The 25,222-nt window shown below is 48.8% G+C and overlaps 2 protein-coding genes across 3 annotated transcripts in view; one reads left to right on the top strand and one right to left on the bottom strand.

Moving 5' to 3' along the window:
• LOC142825160 (GTPase IMAP family member 5-like) overlaps positions 1 to 25,222 on the bottom strand; it is a 257,445-nt gene that overhangs the window by 14,037 nt on the left and 218,186 nt on the right. The gene's annotated exons all lie outside the window — the stretch shown is intronic.
• Positions 3,073 to 19,690, top strand: LOC142825159 (GTPase IMAP family member 1-like). Its single transcript, XM_075916888.1, has 3 exons — positions 3,073 to 3,402; positions 7,376 to 7,421; positions 15,844 to 19,690. Exons 2-3 carry the CDS (start codon positions 7,376 to 7,378, stop codon positions 16,881 to 16,883), a joined length of 1,086 nt encoding a protein of 361 aa, XP_075773003.1. The 5' UTR covers positions 3,073 to 3,402; the 3' UTR covers positions 16,884 to 19,690.

The following is a 25,222-nucleotide window of genomic DNA, read 5'->3' as shown; positions in this document are numbered from 1 at the left end:
GGAATCCCCGTCAGTTTTCTGCAGCAACTTCAAGGTCTGCTGCCCAGTGTGACATTAGACTTCCCCAGATTCCTTGTTTTTGTGACCTCAGATTGCAACCAGGCAATGCAAAGGATGGAACAGGGCTTGTGGGGTTGTTCTTATTTCCCTTTTTATAGATGGGCACGAGATTTGCCCTTTTCCAGTCTTCTGGAATCTTTCCCAACTTTCATGATTTTCCAAAGATGAGAGCTAGAGGCTCAGATACCTCCTCTATCAGCTCCTTGAGTATTCTAGGATGCATTTCATCAGGACCTGGTGACTTGGGGACATCTACCTTCTCGGAATGATTTTTAACTTGTTCTTTTCCTATTTTAACTTCTAAACCTACCCCATTCCCACTAGCATTCACTATGTTAGACTTCCTGTCACCATCCATCTTCTTAGTACTGTTGCAGAATTCCAACTGGAGTAATGCACTAAATAATGTACCCTGGAGGGATACTGGAGATAGTTTGTTTCAGACCATCTAATCAAACCAGAAAAAAGACTAGGTACTTCTTACTCACCTGTCTGTAATGTGTAGAAATAAACACTGTGTTCTGGAGGGTTCCTGTCTGAGACACAGATGCTGGAGCCCCATGAAGGCAATAGGATAACATCATTAGCACGTCTAAAATTATAGAAGATAATTTTCTAATGAAAATGGATTATACCCAGCATGGGGTAACTAACTCTGTTCTGGATTTCACTCGGACGGATAAAGGTGAATTTAAATATTAAAACCTGTGCTGGAAGCTATTAGTTGCTTAAGTGCCAATGATCATGACTTGATTATATTCAATATAGGTAAACAAACAAGATGGCAATCTTTTAAATTGCTCTTCTTAGAGAAGTTGTTCTATACCCCTACTCAGTCTTGTTGCCCTTTTCTGGCATCATTATATCTTTTCTGAGATGGGATGACCACATCTGCACTCACTATTTAAAATGTGGATGTACCATGGATTTACATACAGGCAATACAATATTTTGGTTATTATGAATATCTTTCTTAATGATTCCTAGCATTCTCTTTGCTTTTCTGGTTGCCACTGCACACTGAATGGATGTTTTCAGGGAACTATCCACAATGAATCCAGATCTCTCTTGAGTGGTAACAACTAATTTAGTCCTTATCATTTTGTAGGTATAGTTGGGATTATGGTTTTTAAGGTGCATTTCTGTGCATTTATCAAATATTGGTTTCTCAATTCTTGCTTTCTATTCAAACAAGCCCCTTCATGTTTTCTCCATTCCTCCCTCATCATTGGAAGGCGCCTCCTGTAATTTGCTAAGTTACCTCACCATTCTCCATCAACTCCTTGTTAAAACTGCCCTTTACTGTGATGCCTACAAAGAAAACCTCCAGGACAGGCAGGGAACTGGTTTCAGAGACCACTGCCTGCCAATACTGTCTCCTGTTCCCTTGTTCAGCACCATCGGCCCATCTGTAGCCTCCTCTTGTCTCTTTGGCCCTGTCTTTGACTGAGGCTCCTAGGTGCTGAGGGAATACAGAGATGTAAATACATAAATGATAGGCACTGGAATTATTTCATGACAAATTCACTGTCAGAGAGACTTCTGGTGACAAAGCTGGGCCATGCTGTCAGGAACAAAACACACCTGGCCCAGATTGTTCAGTGCGTTTAGGCACCTGAAGGTGCACTTAGGTGGTTACTGGGATTTTAAAAGCACTGCTGTCTGACCCACATTGATACACATGGGAGTTAGGCACTTACAGCTGGAAATGTAAAAGGTACCTCTCTGCATCTTTATGTAAGGGGACTGTTAGCCCCTCACTAAAACTCTGTGGGAGTTTTTGGTTTGCCAGCTCCCAGTATCAAAAGGGGAAGGGTCCATGAGACTGACAGACCCCAGAGACAATGGAAAGCAGCCAACACTCCAGCTCAGTCTGATTGACAGGTTGGACAGGCCAGTGAGGAAAGTGAGAGGCCAGGCCCCGTCCTCCCTGTGAGCTGGGATTTTTCTGGGTCTCTCAGAGCAAGAAGAGAGAGCTAAGAGGAGCAAGCTGTGCTGAGGGGCAGTCCTGAAGCAGCAGAGCCAGGCACACACAGCCCAAGGAGCGCAGATCCTGTGTTGAGCAGCAGACCGGCAGTGCTCAGAGAGCCAGAGGGGTCAGAGAAGCAGCACAAGGAGCTGGAGTCGGGCAAAGCAGCACACTCTGCAGCTGGGTGTGGTGAGCAGCTGGGACCAGCAAAGTGTGGGGAGAAACTCTGGACAGGGAGACACCACCAGCCAAGAGGCCCAGCAGGCCAGACTGGGAGAGGCGTCCTGCCCCCTAGAGCCTGAGGCCGTGTGGTCACTGCCAGAGCAAGCGTGTCCTGCCTGCAGCCCCCCTGCAGCACAGCCAGGGCCTGAGAGAGCCCTGGGACCTATGAGGACCAGACTGTGAACTGTCCTTACACTCTGCAGACGGCTGTTTGTGATGTCCCCGTGCTACAGAGCAGGGCTGTGTGTTCTCATTTAACCTCTCTCGTTTTTCCGTATTCTTTTCTCTTCAATCAGTTGCTGTTTAATAAATTGTATTTGCTTAGAACTGTATGAGATGATCACTGGGCCAAGAAAGCCTGCAGTGTGCAGAGAGCACCCCGGAGCGGGGACACCCTAACTCCTGCCCTAAATGACGACAAGGTCAGGGATTAAGCCCCTGGAAACCTTGGCCCAGCCTTGTTGGGGTTTCGAGGACTCTGCTACTCAGGAGAGTGGAGGGGGAGCCCTCAGGGTCAAGGAGGCCGTGGGGTAAAGGAAGTGGGAGCAGGGACTCAGATCCTTTCGCTGGTCCATTTCACCAGGTTGGTGTAGGGGCCAGGAAAGTTCCCCACATTAGCGGGACCATTCCCCTGCTTACATTTAGGTGCCAAAGTAGGTTTTAACATCTGGTGCCAGGGGACTTCTCTGGGTACTCACACAGCACAAACAGGAGGTCGCTGCACAGTTTGAGCATGAAAGAAGATAATGATTGGCTGTGATGTTGCCATGCATAAAGTGGGGAGTGCTTGCCCTGGGCTGTCGTTCACAGCTTGAACACTGGAGACTTCAGAGTCACTCGGAGCAGCTGCTCTGCCCAGATACAGCCCTGGAAGAGGCTTCTAGGGGTTGTTTCGCTGGTAAAAACAATTGTTCCAATTCATTACACCCTGCTCAGAGGTGGCAAGAATCTGAAGGAATTCTCCCTGCTCCTTTCTTCACTGCTGAGTGTCTCAGAGCCCAACATGACTCCCAACCGGCAGCAGAGACAGACAAGAAACTAGACCTGCAAGTGGCTGTTCTGCTAACACACCCGTTTCCTGCTTGCGTGGAGCTGCCAGCCCTGGGAGAAGTGTGAACCAGTGTCCTGTGCCAGGGGACAGCCACTCAGAGGTAACGTGTTTAAGCATGAGTGGCCCATTTGAAACGGGGTTGTGTAGTTACAGGCGAGGCGCCAGGCACAGAGGGGAAGCAGGTTTTAGGGGATGTCCTGTTTCGGTGAGAGGGGCCAGGCTCTGCGCTCGGTGCCACAGCTCTGAGGCGGCGCTGAGGAGGCTGCTGTGACCCCGCAGTGAAGTTGGTGTTTGGGATTTCTGTGGGGCAGCACCAGCCAGTCGACCTACCCGGTGACTGTGATATGCGGGGGAGTCAGACAGGCAGACTGTAGGGGAGGGTGAGGTTGAATTTGGAGTGTGCTCACAATGGAGTGAACGGAGGGTTGTTTTTCTAAGGACTTACAGCTCCTCTTTTGCCAAATTCAGCAGAGCCATGTCTGCCCTTTGTGGTTTACTCTGATGCCAAAATTACTTAATAAAAACCCCTGGGATTTATCTCACTCGTTTCTGAAAACACAGTTGGAGTGTCTTTGTTTTATTTGTAGACCATCTCGTCTGAAAAAGTGGGGTTTGCTCCTAATACGATCCATGCATATTTGTTGGTCTCTAAGGCTACGTCTATACTGCAGTGCTAAATAGCTATTCCGTGCGTTTGAGCACCCCCTTTATTTCAAAATTTAGTGGGTTCACTATTCCGATGTCCCTGTAAACCTCATTCCACAAGAATTGAGGGACGGTTCGGAATAGCACTTTATTGCAAAATAAGTGCTGCGTACGCAGCGCCAAATTTTGTAATAAACTATACAATTTGTGTAGCTGAAATTGTGAATCATTTAAAGTTACAAGTGCAGTGTGGACACACCCTAAAGTGCCACAGGACTGCTTGTCTTGTCACCAGTTTTATCTGTGCCACTTAATCTGGTTTTCAGGGGGAGAGATCATGATTTCCTGGTAATAGCACGCAAGTGCATCAGGCTGAACCCGCTACATGGCAACACTACCCAGCCACTGTGGGGAGAACCCCCAGAAATAGCAGCAGGGGAAGATATGCCACACTATTTGCTAGATGCTGGACAACACTAATGTGAAAGCTTTCAATGAGTGGTGGCACATTACTCACAATGTTGTAGAAAACGCAAAGGCAGCAAAGAGTGCAGGAGACGTTTCCTTCAGCTTCCTTTGCCCAGGCTGTCTATGTTGGTGTCAGGTGCCTTCCGATGCCTCTTTAACAGTCATGAGAGGCAGCTTGTGCTTGTGTTCAGTGTCCTTAGCTCCATTTACAGTGGTGTAACTGAGCAGAATTTGGCTTTAGCTTTGCACCTTTCTTTCAAATGTGTTTCAGTGGGAGGAGAGAACCCACAGAAAGGTCTCACGAGAAGCATGTGTCTGATAGTCACCTTGGGAATTGTTCCTGTTCACAGGAAAGCTGTGACAGGCCAGTCAATCCACTGACTGACTGTTCAGGTGGTCGGAGTCCTGTGCAGGGAATCGCTGTGTTTCTGGGATGGATTCACTCACCTCTGGCTGGGGAAGGAAACACGAGGATTAAGGAGGCTTTGTGAGCTGAGGGCCTGTCTCCGTGTCAGGGTCAATATTTAAGCCACTGCCGGGAGAGCAGCTCTAATGACGAGATGGTGGAGGAGTAAACAGGCCCCCACCCGCACTGCCACACAGAGGCCAGTCCCAGAGGCCAGGTGGCCACTGGAGGCTGCCCTGAAGGGCCGTGGGGCCCCACAAGAGGGGGGAAGGGAACAGAGGAGACAGCGCTGTTGCTCTGCCCTCTTATCTTCTCCCCATCCCCGCCTCCATGCGCTGTCCGGCAGGGCCGCCCAGCTCTATGGGGGAGAGCACGTCCTGCCCCAGGAAGGCGAGTAGCAGCTTCCACCCAGAGAGCTGAATGGGTCCATGAGCTCCCGGCCTAGAGATTCCTTCAGCAGCCCGGGCCTGGGCCTGCCACTGTCGAGGTCTCCGTCCATTTCTGCTGTAAGGAAACGGACTCGCCATGCTGGGCCCTCGCTCGCCTTTTAAACGACAAGCGCTTATCACTGTCCTCCCGGCACTCCCCTCTCTCATTGGCTTAACCCGCTGGTCCTGTCTGTCCCGTTGCTCGGTGGGCTTTCCAGAGCAGGGGTTGTATGTACTGTGTGTGTTTGTACCCACAGTCAATAGCACAACGGGGCAGGCTGCTGTCGCTAGTCACTGTGGTATTGGGCACACAATACTGCAGCCTGTGGGAGCTGTGGGCACCTCTACCCACCAGGCACAACAGGGAGTGTGACTAGGGGAGGCTGCCGGGCACTTCAGAGCCAGAAGTGCGGATTGTGCACAGAGGACAAGGGCCCTGCAGCGCTGTCGGATTCCTCCCTTTGCTGTTGGGGTCTCTGGGAGAGCTGCAGGTCTAAGCCCTGGGAGGGCTGATCAGCCCTGGGGTTTGAAGTCTATCTGAAGTAACTAAGACTATGTCTACACTAGCCCCCTAGTCTGAACTAGGGTGGCTAATGTAGGCATTCGAACTTGCAAATGAAGCCCGGGATTTAAATATCCTGGGCTTCATTTGCATGTTCCCAGGTGCTAAGTCCTCGTGGAATGAGGTGTAACAGTTAACTTGAACTAAGGATCGAGTTCGAGTTAATGTTTGACTGCTGCATGTAGCCGCAGGCAGTTAGTTCGGACTAAGAGGATTTAAAAATGGCGCCCGGACGGGAAGATTCAAATGAAGCCTGGGATATTTAAATCCCGGGCTTCATTTGCAAGTTTGGATGCCTACATTAGCCTACCTAGTTCGGAGTAGGGGGCTAGTGTAGACTCAGCCTGAGGCATCTGCCTGTACAATACCCCTTAGGCCCCTCAGATCTGCAGTGTTTTTAAAGGGGAAACCCCTCCTGACAGCCTTGGGGCTATTGAAGGTGTGTTTCTTACCTGGCCTTTTGGGAGCAAAGTGACCCAGCGTGCAGCCTTGGGCCGGGACCCTAAGGAATGAGAGTGTCTCCTCACCCCCTACCCGCTCCCCAGATGATGAATGGGAAGAAGTGACAGGTGGGGTCCCCACTTCAGACCCAGAAGTTCTGGGGTAACTCTGGCCCAGTTGGGCCCATGCAAGCCTTGTACGCCTGCATGAGAGTGGGTCCTCCCAGTGCGATCTAAAGCAGAGGTGGGCAATAGTTCCTGATGTGCCTCCTGTGGAGGAGGTGCAGGGTCTGGGAGGGAGGTTGGGTGGAGAAGGGAGCTCGGGGTAGGGGGATGGTGTGTGGGCGAGGGTGTGGGGTCTGAGAGGGAATTGGGGTGAAGGGTGGGGCTTGGGGTGCAGGGACTGGAAGGGGGCTGGGTTCAGAAGAAGATTCTAGACTGGGGAGGAGTGGAGGGAGGAGTGCAGGGTATAGGAGGGAGTTGTGATGGGGGAGGAGGGTGCTGAGGGTTTGGATGGGGATCTGGGGCAGGTCGTGAAGGAGAGGGAGGGGGGCCAAACACAGGCTGTGGCTGGGAGGTGCTTCCCTAGGCAGCCCTGCAGGACCCCAAGGTGGGCTCCCTGCCTGCTGCAGCCCCAGGCTGCTCCAAATGGCTGGCTGCTCCCTGTGCTCTCTGCTCCGGATGTTGGTTTCCATTTAACAGGCCTGTATCTTTGTGTTTTCTCCCCTCTGTGGAGGCCAGTGATGGCTCTGTGGGAGAACCCCCGTGCAGAGCCCTGCCTCCACAATGGAGCCCGGGCAGAACAATGCCTTTTGTCCATAAATCGGCACAAGAGCGCAGAGCGGCAGGTTACATTTCCCACAAGCTGCTTCCATTTTTCCATGAAATGTCCCCTCCAGCTGTACACTTAGCAGAGCTGCTGAGGTGGCCGGAGGCATTTCCCTGGGCAGCAGTTGCTGGAGGGCAGTGTGTGGAGAGCCCAGAGAAGGTTCAGATTTTGGCCATGACCCTTCCCACAAGAGCGGGGAGGGGTCTCGATGGTTCCCTTCTGTCTGCGTGTCTGTCCAGCCTGTGCTGAGCTCCATGGTAAGCTACTTGTGACGGGATCTGTGCTTTTTCCACAGATGGCTCAGGCAAAGGAGGAAGAGAAGAACCTGGCACTTTTCCACGGTAAGAGAGTGACATCGCTGGCCCTGCTGTGGTCCTTTTGCTGCCTTTATGCTTCACTCAGCCTTCCCTGCAGTGGAAATGAAAGTCCCCCACAGTAAATGATCTTGGTAGGTGACACGGAGCTGGGGGGAGAGGGGGCGGTGGCAAGTGCTCTGGAGGACAAGGCCATAATTCCAAATGATCTGGACAAGCTAGAGAAATGGGCTGAGGTCAGTAGGATGAGGTTTAATAAGGACACATGCAAATTGCCCCGCTTAGGTAGGAACAATCCGTCTCACACGTAGAGTGACTGTCTAGGACGCAGAACTGTGAATCACTTCTGGGGGGTCATAGTGGACCACAATAGAGTAACATTGGCCATGTAGGGAGACTGGATTGGTCACATCCTGGAGACACTGTGCAGCAAGAAATGGCAAAATGTACCGACAGTGTAAGTGAGTGAGTGAGAGTCAAAGGAGGAGGGGGAGTCAGAGAGGAACCCAAGTGCCTGGCTTTGGATAACAGGAGTTCTGGGAGAAAGCTCAGGGTCTTTCTGTTGGCCACATCACATTGCAGCTGCTCGCCGGACACCCACAAGGAGACGTCAGAAAGACACATTGGGGTATGTTGGCTGTCTATTGGTTGTATATTCATTCTATGAGGTAAGAATTCCCATGTAACACTTGGAGGTTTTGTAGATTGTAGCTTCCAAATTCGGTCCAGAATCATTGGAATTCCTGGTAATTTGGCAGTCCTGACATACATGGCTCCATCCCTCGCACTTAGGAAAGACCGGTGTTTATTTGCAATCGTTTTATTAACTAGGGCAGCCATGTTCCAAGCACTCCACCCCAGCAAGGCAGATACCCCAACGCTCCTTCTGTGTAATCCACATACTCACCCCTAAGCATTTGTCATCACCCGCAGCACCATCATGATCCCCTGTGGCCATCAGCCTGGCATTTCCCCAGGCACACCAGCGGGGATACAGGTCATGTAACATGTTACACAGCAGCTACTACGGCTAATGCAGACTCAGCAGGAGTTCCCCCCCACCCCCGGCCATTTCCTTCTCTGTAGTTTCTCACCCTGCTAATGCTGGCTGGCCCTTGTGGTCCAGTGGTCCAGAGGGTCAAGCGCCACTAGACTGAAAGAGCCTTGCGACTCCTTCTAACCCTGTGGCTGGTTCTGTGATCACAGTTTCTCTTGCTGGCCTGAGTCCAGTCACCAGACCACTGGAGAATGTCAGCGGTCAGCTAACTCAGCAGCACGGCCAGAGGGCAGGAATGGTCCTGGTAGGTCCTATTAAATCAACTGAACGTGGGTTCCCAGTGTGCTGCTGTGGACAAGAGAGCCACTGCAACAGGTGGATTTTCAGACAAGGGGCTCTCTCAAGCAAGCATAAGGAGGTTAGAAGACCTCTGTGCTGGGCACTTGTGAGACCTTTGCTGGATGACTATGTTCTGTTCTGGTATCCGCGGTTCAAGAGGGATGTTGATAAAGCAAGAAGCATATTAACAAACTGTAGATGATTGAGAACAATTAATGTATGGAAAATGTGCCTTAGCGATAGACAACCGGGACTCAGCTATTTACCTTAAGGAGAGAAGGTTGAGGGGTGACTAGATCAGTTTATAAGCACCTTCGTGGAGAATAAACGTTTATAATGGACCCTTCGAGGTAGCAGTGATGGGTATGACCTGATCCAATGGCTGGAGGTGGCAGCTAACCAAATTCAGACTAGAAACAAGGCTTAACTGTTTACCAGAGAGAGGAATTAGCCAGTGGAGGGCTTAGAAGGGTTGTGGGGGACTCTACCATGGACAGTTTTTTCTGGAGAATTTTTAATGATCTGCTCTGGTTCAAAGAGAGTTAAGTCAGGATGTCCCTGAGGTCCGTATGCTACAGGAAGTCAGAGGAGATGATCACAGCAGCTCCTTCTGGTCTCCAAACATTTCAATTCATAGATTCGGGGACAGAAGGGACCACTGGGTTTCTCTGGTCTCTCCTCCCATATCACATAGGCCAGAGAAGGGCCCACATAAGTCCAAATGCAGATCTTTTAAAAAGCTGTGACTATGACTGAAAAACTGTCAGTGATGAGAATCCAACACAAATCTCGACAGAGTGTCCCAGTGGCTAGTTACTGTCACCATTAAATATTTACACCTTTCCCCCTGTCTGAGTTTGTCTGGCTTCAGCTTCCAACCACTGGGGCCGTGTCCAGACTCAGGGGTTTTTTCAGGAAAAGTAGCCTTTTTCCGAAAAAACTTCCCCTGCGTCCAGACTCAAGCCGCGTTCTTTCGAAATTATTTCGAAAGAACGCGGCTTTTCTTTGGATGGCGGTAAACCTCATTTCACGAGGAAGAACGCCTTCCTTCGAAAGTTCCTCTTTCGAAAGAAGGCATTCTTCAATGTAAAGAGGCCGTCTTCGAAAGAGAGCATCCAGACTTGCTGGGTGCTCTCTTTTGAAAAAGTGGATTTCTCTTTCGAAAGATCCGCCTGCAGTCTAGACGCGATCTTTCGAAAGAGCCTCTTTCAAAAGAAGCCTGCAGTCTAGACATAGCCTGTGTGATATCAGACCTTTCTCTGCCAGGCTGAAAAGCTTATTTTTAAATATTTGTATCTCGGTCGACACTGCAGTCAAGACTCTTTATTCCACTGCCTGGAGGGACTTGAGCTCAGTACTGGGCCGCAGGTTTAATGACCCCTTTACTCAGTCTCCTGGGTCTTCTCTGAACTTCCAGTTTTCCAACCTCCCTCTTGAACTGTGGGCACCAGAACTCTGCATCATATTCCTGCAGCGATCACACCAGTGCCTGTACAGAGGTAAAATAACCCTGCTGCTCCTACTCAAGATTCCCCTGTTTGTGCCTCCCAGGATGGCATTAGCTCTTTGGGCAAAAGGATCATAGTGGGAGCTCCTGTTCCACTGATTAGCCACCAACCCCCTGTGACGGGGAGTTCACCTGGCCAGGTGGCTGAGAGGGCTCCACCCCCCAGCCCTGCTGAGCATGCTCCCAGTGCAGCCCAGGTAAAAAGGGCTTCAGAACTGCTCATCTGGGGCTGACCTCCGGAGGAGAAGGAGCTAGGACACAATCTCCAGAGCCACAGCCACTGCAGCCAGAGAGAGAGGTGCCAGGCCGGCTAATCTTCCTGCTGCCAGGTCCAGGCACAGGCCGAGCTTGACCCCAATGGCAGAGCTGCGGTCCAGCCACCCTACATGCAGTCACCGTACCTGCCACTGCTGCACTGGATGCTGGGTCTGTAAATGCCACTACTGCTGTCTGGCTCACACCTACAGGTGGGACTGCTGCTTACCCGGGGGAGGGGGTAGGAAGCGACCCAGGGTGGGGAGCTGGAAAAGCTCTGCGCGTTTCGGGGAGGACTCCCCGACGAACCAGTGGTGGGAACCTCCTGCCACTGATAGTGCCCTGGGTTGGGGCCCAGTGGAGAGGGAAGGCCCGAGCCCTCCTACACCTTCCTCCCAGACCTCAGATGAATGGGGGATCATTTGAAGCACTAGGCTGGTCCCCCAGGCAACAATTGTTTACACTGGGCTTGTTAGAAAATAAACATTATTTTATTAAGAACAAGCCGTGGGATTTAAGTGATAATACGTGAGAACTGGCAGAGCTAAGTAGATTACAGATTTAACATAACAGAAAATGCTGAGCTACTTCTACACTGAAACGTCAGTACAAACTTACTGCAAACCCTAAAACTGTTCTTTTTCCAGCTAAGGCTTCAAACCAGGGCTGCTCCTCACCCTGAGGTTTTTGGTTCCCCCCTTCGGTTGTGTCCCTCAATTCAAAGGCTATGTCTCAATTGCATCCCTCTCCCAAAAGAAGAATGCAAATGAAGCAGATAAAAAATTCAGATAAAGTACGGATTTGCATATCTTGCATTTCATTTGCATAATCACATGAGAGCACTTTTTTAAAAATGGTGTTTTTGAAAAAAACCCCACAGTCTAGATGAGGTTCTTTTAAACCTCCCCTCCCGCCCTTTTAGAAAGAACCCATACCCTTCATTTTTTCAGGAAAAACCCTTTTTTGAAAAAGCGCTGTCATGCGATTATGCGAATGAAGTGCGAGATTAGCAAATCCATGCGTCATTTGAATTTTCGATCTGTTTAATTTCCATTCCTCTTTGCAGAGAGGAATACAGTCTAGATGAGCCCAAAGACAAAGCCCTGCTAGTTTCCTATTGTTTTACAGAGCCTCACTTTTGCATGGGAAGGTACCTGGCCAGTCCCTACCAGTTAGGGAGCTCATAGGTCACGTAACTTCCCAGGACAAACCATGGCTAAGAGTTAAGGTTGTTTACAGTTGACTAGTCCTTGAGGGAAGCTCTCTCAATGGCTCGCCTTTGCACATTGTAAAGCATAACCCGCTCCACACGCCACATGTCTAACTTTACACACAAGAATGATACAAAATGAGTTACACAGATCCAGTGAATGAAGACATGAAGATTGGCAGGTTACCTAAGGCCATTTGTCCCAAGCATCTTTGAGTTATGTGTATTTGTGTCCATAAAGCATTGGGGCGGGGGCATCACAGTAAGGAACGCTGGAGTCTACCTGTGGCCCTCGGGGAGGAGTGGGGAGGAGTAGAATCTCCCACGCTGCTGTATCTGTCTGAAGAGGAAATCTGTGCACAAGGTAAGACTGGGGGTTGTTAAGCCAATAAGGGTATGTCTACACTACAAAGTTAGTTCGAACTAACGGATGTTAGTTCGAACTAACTTTAATAGGTGCTACACTAGCGCTCCGCTAGTTCGAATTTGAATCGAACTAGCGGAGCGCTTAGTTCGAACTAGGTAAACCTCATTGTACGAGGACTAACGCCTAGTTCGAACTAGCTAGTTCGAATTAAGGGGTGTGTAGCCCCTTAATTGGAACTACTGGGAGGCTAGCCCTTCACAGCTTTCCCTGGTGGCCACTCTGGCCAACACCAGGGAAACTCTATGCCCCCCTCCCGGCCCCGGACCCCTTAAAAGGGCACGGGCTGGCTACGGTGCCCATGCCAGGTGCAAGCCTGCCAGCACCCAGCTAGCAGACCCTGCACCTGGCACGGCACAGAGCCACCCACCCGATGTCCCCCAGCCCACCCCCTCTTCCCGGGACCAGGCTGGCGGCTCCCGGGAGCTTGCCCTGGACCGCAAGAGGCGGGCACCTTCCTGGGCTAGTGCGGACATCGTGGACCTTGTCCACGATCTCCGCACTGGGCACAGGAAAGTGGCCGTCTAGGGCAGGAGAGCTGCCAGCCTGGCCACCCAGGAGCAGGTGTGCATGAAAATCAAGGGGGTTCACTGAGACCCCCGACCCTGAGCCCTGAGCTTACAATGGCCGTCCTGGGTCAGACCAAAGGTCCATCTAGCCCAGTAGCCTGTCTGCCGACAGTGGCCAACCCTAGGGACCCTGGAGGGGATGGACCGAAGACAGTGACCAAGCCATTTGTCTCGTGCCATCCCTCTCCAGCCTTCCACAAACTTTGGGCAGGGACACCACTCCTACCCCCTGGCTAAGACTACTCCATGGACCCAACCTCCATGACTTGATCTCACTTCCCTTTAAACTCTGTTCTAGTTGTAGCCTTCACAGCCTCCTGCAGCAAGGAGTTCCGCAGGTTAACTATTTGCTTTGTGAAGAAGAACAACTTTCTCTTACTAGTTTCAAGCCTGCTACCCATTCCTTTCCTTTGGTGTCCTCTAGTCCTTCTTTATGGGAACTCAGGAAGAACTTTTCTGAAAGCACCCTCTCCACCCAACCCCTGCTTTTAGAGACCTCTAGCCTGTCCCCGCTCCATCTCCTCTTTTCTAAGCTGAACAGTCCCAGTCTCTGTAGCCTTTCTTCATCTGGGACCTGTTCCCAACCCCTGATCATGTTAGTTGCCCTCCCTTCTCCCAGCCTTTCTCTTCCCCTCTCCCACCTCCTTTTCCCAGTCTCCCCCAGTTTTGTTCAATAAAGACAGAGTCAATCTTGGAAGAAACGTTATCTTTATTTTGTACATCAATAAGAAGGGGGGCTAGGGAAGGGTAAGTGGAAGGAGGTGAGGGAGGAATGGGGTACGAGCCCCCGATGGGGAGGACTGGGCTGGCTCTGCAGGATTCTGGGGGTGGAAGCTTTCCTGCAGCCCCCCAATAGCCCCCTCTCCCCAGATGGCAGCCTGCGGTAAGTGCAGCCGGGCTGATGAGCGAGTGGTGTGATGTGCCCAGTGTGGGTACTCCGGGCACTCCAAGCCAGAACTTCTTTGCAAGCGGGGCACCCCTTAGAACTGTGTGTCCGGGGTGGGGTTCGGGACCCTTTAAGCGCTGCCCTCGGCTAGCCTGAGACAGCAGCTCCATACTCTAAGTCCTCCTTTTATGCCCTGCCGGCACTGCTTCCGGCCATCCTTAAGCCCTGTTTAGAGTCCACTCAATGTGGACTTGCTAGTTTGAATTAGCAAAACGCTAATTCGAACTAGTTTTTAGTTCTAGATGCGTTAGTTCGAATTAGCTTAGTTCGAATTAACTAATTCGAACTAAGTTAGTTCGAACTAGCGCTGTAGTGTAGACGTACCCTAAGAGAGCTGATCCCTGGGCCCATCATGGCTTTGCATAAGCTCGAAATTTGCTTCTTGAAATTCTGAATTTGCATTTTGCAAGACCTTAAAAAATACATTTTCATTCCACATTGAAAAAACCCTCCGAATTTTATCTTTGTTTTTTGGGATTTTTCATGCTTATGTGTTTCTTGTTCTTACATTATTTCATCACATCATAATAGTTGTGCACAGAGAATAAAACTGCTTCATTATCTGCTATATATTGGGCTTGTTTAGTTTAGAAAAGAGAAGACTGAGGGAGGAATAGGGTAGATGGTTTCAAGTATCCCAAAGGGTGATACAAGGAGGAAGGAGAATAATTGTTCTCCTTGGCCTCTAAGGACAGAACAAGAAGCAATGGGCTTAAACTGCAGCAAGGGAGGTTGAGGTTGGACAGTAGGAAAAAGTTCTTCACTATCAGGGTGGTCAAACACTGGAATAAAATGCCTGGGGAGATTGCGGAATCTCCATGACTGGAGATATTTAAAAGTAAGTTGGACAGACATCTATCAGGGATGATCTAGATGGTGCTTGCTTCTGCCGTGCTTGATGATCTCTTGAGGTCCCTTTGGCTATGTCTAGACTGCAGGCTTCTTTCGAAAGAGCCTCTTTCGAAAGATCGCGTCTAGACTGCAGGCGGATCTTTCGAAAGCGAAATCCGCTTTTTCGAAAGAGAGCACCCAGCGAGTCTGGATGTTCTGTTTCGAAGACGGCCTCTTTACATTGAAGAACGCCTTCTTTCGAAAGAGGAACTTTCGAAGGAAGGCGTTCTTTCTCGTGAAACAAGGTTTACCGCCATCGAAAGAAAAGCCGCGTTCTTTCGAAATAATTTCGAAAGAACGCGGCTTGAGTCTGGACGCAGGGGAAGTTTTTTCGGGAAAAGGCTACTTTTCCTGAAAAAACCCCTGAGTCTGGACACGGCCTTTGTGTTGTAGTGTTCTGATTCTGTATATCTGAGAGAGTCTGCTGGTTCAACAATTCCTCCTAAACGGTAAGAGGTAGGACTATGAAATTCGAGATGCATAGCATAACTTAAAGCAAGATAAGGGTTTGGTTGTGCCTGGAAAATGGGATGTGTTGGGAATGGGATAAGAGATGGAATCACAAGGCACCCCTCCCCATCCAGAAATGCCCCAGCTCAGAGCATCTCATCCCCACACACCCTTTAGGGATTGGGGGGCTGACACTCTTCTTCCCCCATTTGCATGGGGACATTGCTGGCTCTGCCTTTTCCTCAGGGAGTGAGAAGGAAGCACACAGTTCTCTCACTCTGGCTGGGGATTGCAGGGGGCAGACAAACAGGTACCTTCCCTGTCCGGGGGACATGCGCCCTTCCCTGGCTGTTCCTGCTGGAGATGCAACTGCCATGGAGAGATACTTCTCACCTGGCCCCAAGCCACTGAGGTGAGAGGAGCCTGGGGTTTTCCTCTGTCCCCAGGGCAGCCTGCATCCTGAGCCCTCCTGCCCAGCCCCACTCACCCACACACACACATTGACCAAGGAAGAAGACAAAATCATTCAATTAGCAATCAGTAGCAGCTGCCCTTCCTGCTTTTAGAAACAATAGAACCAACAAAGCCCCTTGAACACTGACACATTTATTTGGACGTGAATTTTCATGGGCTGGGACCCATTCATCAGATGCGTGATTGTTCTGAAACAGACTAACATGGCCCCTCTAAAAATATCAACTATTTCAACTGTTGGGTTATGATGTTTGACAAATCACGGTGCCTATTCACCGGCTCTCGAAGGGTAAACCATTGTTTATTCTGCAAACCCAAACCGTAAATAATATCGACTCGACGAAGGGTGCAATGAGGTGCCAATTCTGTCCTGTTTGTTCCCCACAGCCCACCCCCAGGAGGGCCCATGCCCAGCCGAACCTGCCCCGGAACTGAAAATCATCCTTGTTGGTAAGACTGGCGCTGGGAAAAGCGCGACTGGGAACAGCATCCTGGGCCGGACAGCGTTTGAGTCCAGACTCGGTGCTGCGACAGTCACTAGGAAGTGCGCTAAAGAGAGCCGGCACTGGAAGGGGAAGGAGCTCGTGGTTATCGATACAGCTGCCATTTTTGACACAAAGGTACCAGATGCTGACACCTCCCTGGAGATCAGTCGCTGTGTGGTGCTCTCCTCCCCAGGCCCCCACGCACTGGTGCTGGTGACCCAGCTGGGCCGTTACACTGCAGAAGACGAGGACGCAGCCCAGCGAGTGCAGGGGATTTTTGGAGCTGAGGTAATGAAGCACGTCATCGTTTTATTCACCCGAAAGGAAGATTTAGGGGGCGGCTCACTGAGTGACTATGTGACCCACCAATCCAACAGCAATCTGCACAGGCTGGTCACTGCATGTGGGGGCCGATACTGCGCCTTCAACAACAAGGCCACCGGCGCAGAGCAGGATGCCCAGGTCAAAGAGCTGATGGGCATGGTGGAGAGGCTGGTGCAGGAGAACAGAGACCGATATACAAACGAGCCATATCGATATGTGGAGGAGACACTCCAATCCAAAATGCGGGATTTGCAGCACCAGTACAAGGAAGAGATGGAAAGGAAGAGAGAAGAAATAATGCAGCGCTCTATAGAGATCTGCGACAGCATAAAGAAAGAGTCTGATCTGAAAGAAGAGGAACCAAAGGAAAAACTCAAAAGCCAGGAGAAGGACAGAGAAGCTGCTTTACTGCAGCTCAACCACTTGGAACGGGAGGCCATGGAGCAAGAGCTGCTGGAAGAACTGAGAGGAATACAGAAATGTTATGAGGAAAAACAAAGGCGAATCAGAGAAGAAGCTGAGAATAGCGATAGCATCTTTAATATGCTTTGGAGTGTGTATGAGTCACTATATTCATATTGCAGCTGGGGTGTTAACAGTGTGAGGAACTGGTGGTGAATGAATTGTGTTTGTTTGCATTTTCCCCCGTGATTGAACCTGGCGTGTTATTAATGAAGATTCACCCACTGTGACTGTATTATGTTGAAATAGCACACCTCGTTCTTCTGCTAACCTCACAGCCATGGCAGTATGGGGCAACTCAGTAAGTATGAATAAAATCATCAATTAGTATCTATTTCATATTATGCTGTAATGGAAAAATATCTTAGAGAACTGGAAGCTGCACTGTCACTGAAGTGTACCTACATTTTTCTTAATTATGAAAAACCCTACTCTGTGATTGGTTATTGTAGGGAATAATTCTGGACACTCTGGATGCAATTTCATAGGTTCTAGCGGCAAAGTGAAATGAACATGTAAGCCAATAAACTATGAAGGTTACACAGCATCTCTGCCCATCGCCAACTAAACACCTTATCAATATACAGGTAGTTATTCCTCACAAGCTAAGTAAGCCAAAATAAACAAGACAGACATTTGAACAGTAACTTTGTCAACTGGAATTATGATGTGTCTACTGTGGGATGATGCCGCCTCACGTTGGCACAGCGAGCAGGATCACAGGCCCATTATCTGGGGTTAAAGCAAAACATGTTAGCAAGGTTGTTTGGTATCAGGTGGTGCGGGCCCTTGGAATGTGGTTGCCATTGTGACCAGGGTCATGTTAATGCTCTGTGCTGTGTTACTCCCAAGCCTGTCTCAAATTTTAGGATTGAATAGATTGGATAGGGGTTCTTGGCATGATACCATGGACTGCCTCAGTTTCCCCTATGGTTATGGGAATGTTATTTCTATAATCATTCAATGGTTATTGCTCATTAACGGTATCAAATAAATCTTTACACTGATTGGCTAATAATTAGTGTCATTCAATCAATTTGACAGTCTAGCATGAAATGTTGCTAAAAAATCATTGGTACTATATTCATTGTTGCCAATATAAAATGAATTGAAAACTAGTTAACCTATCCCAGAATGGAACCCACTTATGAAAACATAAGGAATTTGCAGGTGACACAAAAACTGGTTGAGTGACAAGTAATGGTAATGGAGTAGGGAGCGTGCTTATACAATTGGCAGACAAATCCAACCCAGGAGAGGTCGTATGCACTACAGAGGACAGGCTTAAAAGTCAAAATGGCCTTGACAAATTGGAGAATTGGTCTGAAATCAACACAATGAAAATCAAAAAGCCAAGTGCAAAGTACTTCCCTAAGGGAGGAGAAATCCAGTGCACAGCTTCCAATGGGGAATGGCTGGATGACGTGGCAGCAGTGCTGAAAAGGGCTGGGGTGATCACATTGATCACAAACTGAACGTGAGTTAACAATGTGACCCAGCTGCACAAAAGGGGAATAGGCTTGTGAGGTGTATTAATAGCAGTGGTGTGTGAGAGAAGTGTAGGAAGTTAGTGGCCTGCTCTGCTTGGCACTGGGGAGGCCCCATCGGGACAATGGTCCAGTTCTGGGCAGCACAGAGTTGGGATATGTAAAAATGAATAGGGGTCTGAAATAGCTCTACATGAGTAGTTCAGGGTCAGCATCACCCTTTAAACAGGCTTTTTCCTTGTGCTTTTTGTAGTTTGTGAAGATAGATTAAGACTCCAGTCAAAACCAGTATTATCCTTTCTGATGTCTAAACATGATCTTTCCCTTCCTTCTTGTAGCCCAGGAAACCAGATAAGTATGGAGATGCTTTATTTGTTGTGTCTCTTGCTTATCCTCATTGGCTCCGTATAACACATCTTCAGGGTCACATTCCTTGTAATTTCTGTCACCTGTTGATTTAAAAGTGTGTACTATAGGAAAGTGTTGATTTAATTAGCAATTCTGTAAATAGTAATTAGGGGTGGGTATAATCATATTCATTATTTGCTTATTCATATTGGCTGTGTCTAGACTGGTCACTTTTTCCGGAAAAGCAGTTGCTTTTCCAGAAAAACTTGCCAGCTGTCTACACTGGCCACTTGAATTTCCGCAAAAGCACTGACGATCTCATGTAAGATTGTCAGTGCTTTTCCGGAAATACTATGCTGCTCCCGTTCGGGCAAAAGTCTTTTTCCGAAAAACTTTTGCGCAAAAGGGCCAGTGTAGACAGCTCAGATTTGTTTTGCGCAAAAAAGCCCTGATCGCGAAAATGGCAATCGGTGCTTTTTTGCGGAAAAGCACGTCTAGATTGGCCACGGATGCTTTTCTGCAAAAAGTGCTTTTGCAGAAAAGCGTCCTGCCAATCTAGACGCACTTTTCCAAAAATGCTTTTAATGGAAAACTTTTCTGTTAAAAGCATTTCCGGAAAATCATGCCAGTGTAGACGTAGGCATTCATTTTATAGAAGTTAACATTACTCATTAAGGTTTTAGAGAAAGTAGTGATAGATTTGTGAATTAACATACTAAAATAGAAAAAAGGGTGTAATTCATGCCAATTTGTTGCCACTTGGACGTTGTGTTGAATGTGCGAGGTAAACGCGTGTGGACAATAAAGTGGTTCCATTTACCCCATCTGCTCCTGGGTCGCCTGTTTCTTTTCAAACAACTGGCATCATGAACAGGATCCCAAGGGAGTTTTGTTCATCAGAGTGTGCTGGCGGTCAGGATGGCTGAGAATTACATGAACCATTTCAGTCGTCTCAAAGCTGAAAACCTGGCCCTGGAGGGTCAAGTAGATGCCTTAAAGTGAGCTTCTTGCCCCCTCCTACTCTTTCTGACCCTCTTTACCTGCCCTTACCTCCCCAAGCCTCTACTCACATTGGCTATGTCTAGACTGGCATGATTTTCTGGAAATGCTTTTCACTGAAAAGTTTTCCGTTAAAATCATTTGCGGAAAAGCGTGTCTAGGTTGGCACGGACGCTTTGCTGCAAAAGCACATTTTGCGGAAAAGCGTCCGTGCCAATCTAGACGTGCTTTTGCGCAAAAAATCCTCGATCGCCATTTTCACGATCGGGGTTTTTTTGCGCAAAACAAATCTGAGCTGTCTACACTGGCCCTTTTGCGCAAAAGCTTTGTGCAAAAGGGACTTTTGCCCGAATGGGAGCAGCATAGTATTTCCGCAAGAAGCACTGATTTTGTTCATTATAAAGTGAATGCTCTTGCGGAAATTCAAGCGGCCAGTGTAGACAGCTGGCAAGTATTTCTAGAAAAGTGGCTGATTTTCCAGAAAAACTGGCCAGTCTAGACACAGCCATTGAGTGTGAGGACCCTATTCACACTGTAAAGCCCGCCTATCCTGTTAGGACATGGACATTGGTGAAATTGGCACAGGAGGATCAGAATGCTATGAAGCAGGCTGCAGATTTGTAGCACTGATTCGGCATGGAGGTGCCTCAAGCTCCTACTGTTGGGGAGGGTCCTACTCCGGGAAGAGGTGACCATTGTGTCCTTGTCCGACTCGGGTAGGGAGAGCTTGTATAAGGAGTTAGGCTCCCTGCCTCAGGAATGCAACACATTAATGCAGTGGCTGAGACATGTGCTGGGTACTGCTTTATGTTGGTTATTGTGGAGGCCTTCAATAAATGGGTGGAGGCTTTCCTTACTTGGGGCCAAACTGCTAAAACCACCACCTCCCTACTGACTACTCAGGTTTTTACCAAGTGGGGGGTTCCTTGTACAATTGATTCGGACAGAGGGCCGGCTCTCCATAGCTCCCTCATGTGTCACCTCTGTGGACTACTGGGAGTGGGACAGCAGCTGCACATTCCATACCATCCTCAATCTGCAGGGAAGGTAGAACTCATGAACCACGCCATTAAGGAGGAGTTACGTAAGAGTGCCAACATAGGGGGCGCTAATTGGGCCAAACTGCTACCTTTTATATTAATGCGGAGCCATGCCTGGCCTGCCAAGGCTACAGGCATCAGCTCCCATGAACTATTAACAGACAGACCAATGGGCTCGGTGGGGAAAACTACTCACGCCCTCTTCCCCCTGCCCTGCCAGCCCTAGAACAAATTATATAGGCTGACATGGAGGAATGGATCCTCCATGTCCAGGAACTATTTTGAGTTCTGCATGCAGAAGATGCCCAGTTGGAGGGCAAACTAAAGCTAAAGCCTGGTATGATCCACCATGCGGTCCCTTGGAGCAAGTGCAAGCAGGGATGTTGGTAATGTACCAAAATTCTATACAGCAGAGAAGGTTCAACAGTGGCCCAGGTATCAAAGGCAAGCAATCCTATGGTAGAACCTGTGGTGCTATCGGTTGTCATTACTCATTTTATTTGGGCTTTATTCCATAACAGAAACTGTGTGTGTTTGGGGAGGTACGGACATGGACATTCCCCATTGCCAGAGGCACTCAAGGATTTTAACCCCACTCTTCCTAAGCTTCAGCATATCCCTACTCCTAAGGTTACCATGAAACCTCCTTGCTATCCTTCACTTCCTCCCTCTACTGCTTACCTACCATCTGAGGACCCTTGTTCTCCAAGGGTATGTCTACACTACATGGCTCCGTCAAAAGAGCCATGTAGATTACCTTTGTAGACATAGGAAAATGAAGGAGCGATTTAAACAATCGCCACTTCATTTAAATTGAAATGGCTGTCGCGCTGAGCCGATCAGCTGTTTGTCGGCACAGCGCTGTAGTCTGGACGCTCCGTGGTCGACCTCAAAGGCATTTGTCGACCTCCCCATTATGCCTCGTGGGATGAGGTTTACCGGGCAGGTCGACAAATGCCTTTGATGTTGACCGTGGACCATCCAGACTACAGCGCTGTGCTGACAAACAGCTGATCAGCACAGCAGCCATCTACACAGAAAATGTAATTCAAAATAGTGTTTTTCTATTTCAAAATAGCACATCCACATTGAGTGCACTCTCAATCTAAATGAAGGCTGGTTGGAACCAGCTCAGGCAGGGCATCAGGTCAGGAGTGTCTTTGCGTGGCTGCTGCCTGAGGCTACCTGAGGCTTGTGCTTAAAGGGACACCCCCCTCCTCTCCACCCCGGGAAAGCCAGTTTTCAGATTTCCCTGCCTGCTTGTCTACCTCAATGAGGGACAGCAAAACATTTTCTCTCTGCGTGCTCTGGTTGCCCTCACTCGGGACGCCACAGCACTCTGCAACATGAAGCCAGAGCTTCCCCTGGGCACTGTGGTGCTTCACTTGGACTTGTTGTTGTGAGCCTGGCTGCACTTTCTGCATTCTGCCATCCAGGAGGTCCATTGGGGGGCTGTCGGTATCCAGCAGGCCCTGGGGGAGAGCTTCCACCCTGAGGAGCACTAAGAGCCTCCCTGGTTTGCCCCACTGGGGGCTTGGGCCTCATTCCTCCCTCACATCCTTCCACTTACCCCTCCCTGGCCCCCCTTCCTGATTATAAAATAAAATAGACGTATTTTCATGAACAAAACCTCTCTTTATTTAACAAAATGGTGTGGGGGGAATGAAACTCTGGTGAGACTGGGGAAAGGAGTCAGGAGAGGGGAAGAGAGAGGATGGTAGAGGAGAGGGGGAAACCTGGGAGGAGGGAGCTGGAAGGGGAATCAAGGGGAAGAAGGAAGAGGGGAAGTTCAGGGCTCAGGGTTGGGGGTATTGCCGGACCAACCTGATTTTCATGCAAACCTGCTCCTGGGTTCGCATGTGGCCTTTGGTGGCCAGACTGGCAGCTATCCTGCCATAGACGGCTGCATTCCTCCATCTAGTGTGGAAATCATGGATGTTGGGGGAACCTCCCCTAAACCTGAATAAGGTCCATGATCTCCACCCTGGACCAGGAAGGCGCCCGCCTTCTCTGGGCCCTGGCAGGCTCCTGGGAGCTGGCAGACTGCTCCTGGGGAGCGGTGGAGGGCTGGCTGCCAGTGGCTTGCTGGCTCATGTTTTGGGGCCACTGGGTCAGGGGCAGTGACTGCTGGCTCTGGGCTGGCAGGCTTGGAGCTGGCACAGGCACTGTGGCCAGAGTCAACCCCTTCAAGGGCTCCAGGGCTGTGGGAGAGGAGAGGAAGTTTTCCTGCTTGTGCCTGGAGTGGCCACTAGGGCACCCTGAGAAGGCTTGAGGCCCCCTATTTCGAAATATGCATCTATACAGTGCTTATTTCAAATTAGCTATTTTGAATTTGGCGTTATTCCTCATAGAATGAGGTTTACCAAATTCAAATTAAGTGCTCCACTATTTCAAAATAGTGGTTTTCCTGTATAGATGCTAGTAAAGTTAATTTGAAATAATGGCTGTTATTACGAATTAACTTGATGTGTAGACATACCCTTAGGCTACGTCTATACTGTCATGATCTTGCGCAAGAACTCTTTTGCGGAAGAGATCTTGTGCAAAAACTCTTCCAGAAGAGAGCATCTACACTGGCATGTGATTTTGCGCAAGAGCATCCATGCCAGTGTAGACGCTCTCCTGCACAAGAAATCTCTGATGGCTGTTTTAACCATAGGGCTTTCTTGCGCAAGAAATTAATGTTGCCTGTCTACTCTGGCCTCTTGTGCAAGAACAGTTGCACAAGAGGGCTTATTCCTGAGTGGAAGTATCATAGTTCTTGTGCAAGAAACACCGATTTCATAAATTAGAACGTCAGTTTACTTGTGCAAGAACTCATGGCCAGTGTAGACAGGCAGCAAGTTTTTGTGCCAAAAGCAGCCACTTTTGCACAAGTTCGCTCCAATGTAGACAGAGCTTTAGAGCTTGGTGCTAAACCCATATGCAGGATGAGTGTGGCTTTACCAACCAGGCAGTTATATGATTTAATAATGGTTCACTGAGAACATTTAATGCCACCTATGATACATTTTTAGGGAGGAACATGGTGGGTTGCTAGGCTCTTTCCTGAAAGACGTGTGGGCTATTGTGCATAGAGGGGAGTGTATGTTTTCCCCTTTTGAACTACTGAAAAATATCACTGCTCTTTGGGGACCCTGGACTTTAGACAGGCACCTCACTCCCATATGGATTCCCTTGTATTTTTCTATTACAGTACCTCCTTTTCCTTGGGTATGTCATGCTATACTCTCTCAGGGTGGGGGGAGATGCAATCTGATTAAATTATTCCCTTCTCCTGTGCCACAACCTCCTGCCAACCTCAGTAGCTCTTCCATCTCTATGATGGCTTATCCCTATTAAAAGGTTTACAGATATCTATCACGCTGCTTCCCACTGATCAGTATCTTAGAGTACATTTAGACTACAGGCCTTTGTCGACAGAAGTTTTGTCAACAGATACTGTCGACAAAACTTCTGTCTACAAAGAGCATCTACACTACATTCAGTTCTGTCGACAAAGCAAGCTGCTTTGTCGACATGGTAGTGTAGACACAAAGGACAGTTTACATGCAATAACACCTTCTGTCGACAGAAGCTCTGTCGACAGAAGGCGTTATGCCTCGTAAAATGAGGTTTACCAGCGTTGACAAAACTGCTGAGTTCTGTCGACGTTATATCGACAGAATTCAGCGGTAGTGTAGACGCAGGTATAGTTTTGTCGACAAAAGTCCACTTTTGTCGACAAAACTCTGTAGTCTAGACACACCCTTAGTAATACCTTTGCTAATTGTTCCCAGTTTACTAAAGTAGGAGAAAGTATCCCAAGATGGACCATCAAACATTCAATTGATGGAAGTACCAGGAGGTCGTGAGATCTTGCCAGCTATATATGGGAGGGATGGAACTTTCTATAGAGAACTGATTTCACGAGGCATAAGGGAGCGGTTGACAGAGGCTTCCCATGTCGGCCGATCTACATCTAGACTGCCGCACTGTGCCGGATCAGCTGATTGTTGGCACAGCGCGGTGGCCATTTTTATTTTAATGAAGCAGGAATTATTTAAATCCCAGCTTCATTGACTATGTTGGGTAAACTAGTTTATATGGCTCCGTTGATGAATCCATGTAGTCTAGACATTCCCTGGGGCTATGTCCAGACTGGCATGATTTTCGCAAAAGCTTTTAACATAAACGTTTTTCCGTTAAAAGCATTTGTGGAAAAGAGCGTCTAGATTGGCACAGATGATTTTGCGCAAAAGCACTTTTTGTGGAAAAGCATCCGTGCCAATCTAGACATGGTTTTGTGCAAGAAAGCCCCGATCGCCATTTTCGCCAACGGGGCTTTTTTGCGCAAAACAGTCCTCCCCTGTCTACACTGGTCCTCTTGTGCAAATACATTTGTGCAAGAGGGCTTATCCCTGAGCGAGAGCATCATAGTATTTGTGCAAGACCACTGACAATCTTACATTAAAACGTCAGTGTTCTTGAGCAAATTCAAGTGGCCAGTGTAGACAGCTGGCAAGTTTTTTTTTTTTTGCTTTTGCGGAAAAACTTGCCTGTCTAGACGCAGCTTAAGTGTTCAAGATTATACTTTTAATGGAAACTTTGCAGTGCTCAGTGTCTACCAAGTGCAAATGCA

Source organism: Pelodiscus sinensis, unplaced genomic scaffold (genome assembly GCF_049634645.1).
Source record: "Pelodiscus sinensis isolate JC-2024 unplaced genomic scaffold, ASM4963464v1 ctg40, whole genome shotgun sequence".
Lineage (NCBI taxonomy): Eukaryota > Metazoa > Chordata > Testudines > Trionychidae > Pelodiscus > Pelodiscus sinensis.
The sequence above is the reverse complement of the archived record's forward strand: the minus strand, read 5'-3'. Positions and strand labels throughout refer to the sequence as shown.

Coding starts and splice junctions, on each gene's coding strand:
- LOC142825159 (XM_075916888.1), top strand. CDS start 7,376: ATGGCTCAGGCAAAGGAGGAAGAGAAGAACCTGGCACTTTTCCACG. Junction 7,422..15,843: donor GAACCTGGCACTTTTCCACG/GTAAGAGAGTGA, acceptor TGTTCCCCACAG/CCCACCCCCAGGAGGGCCCA.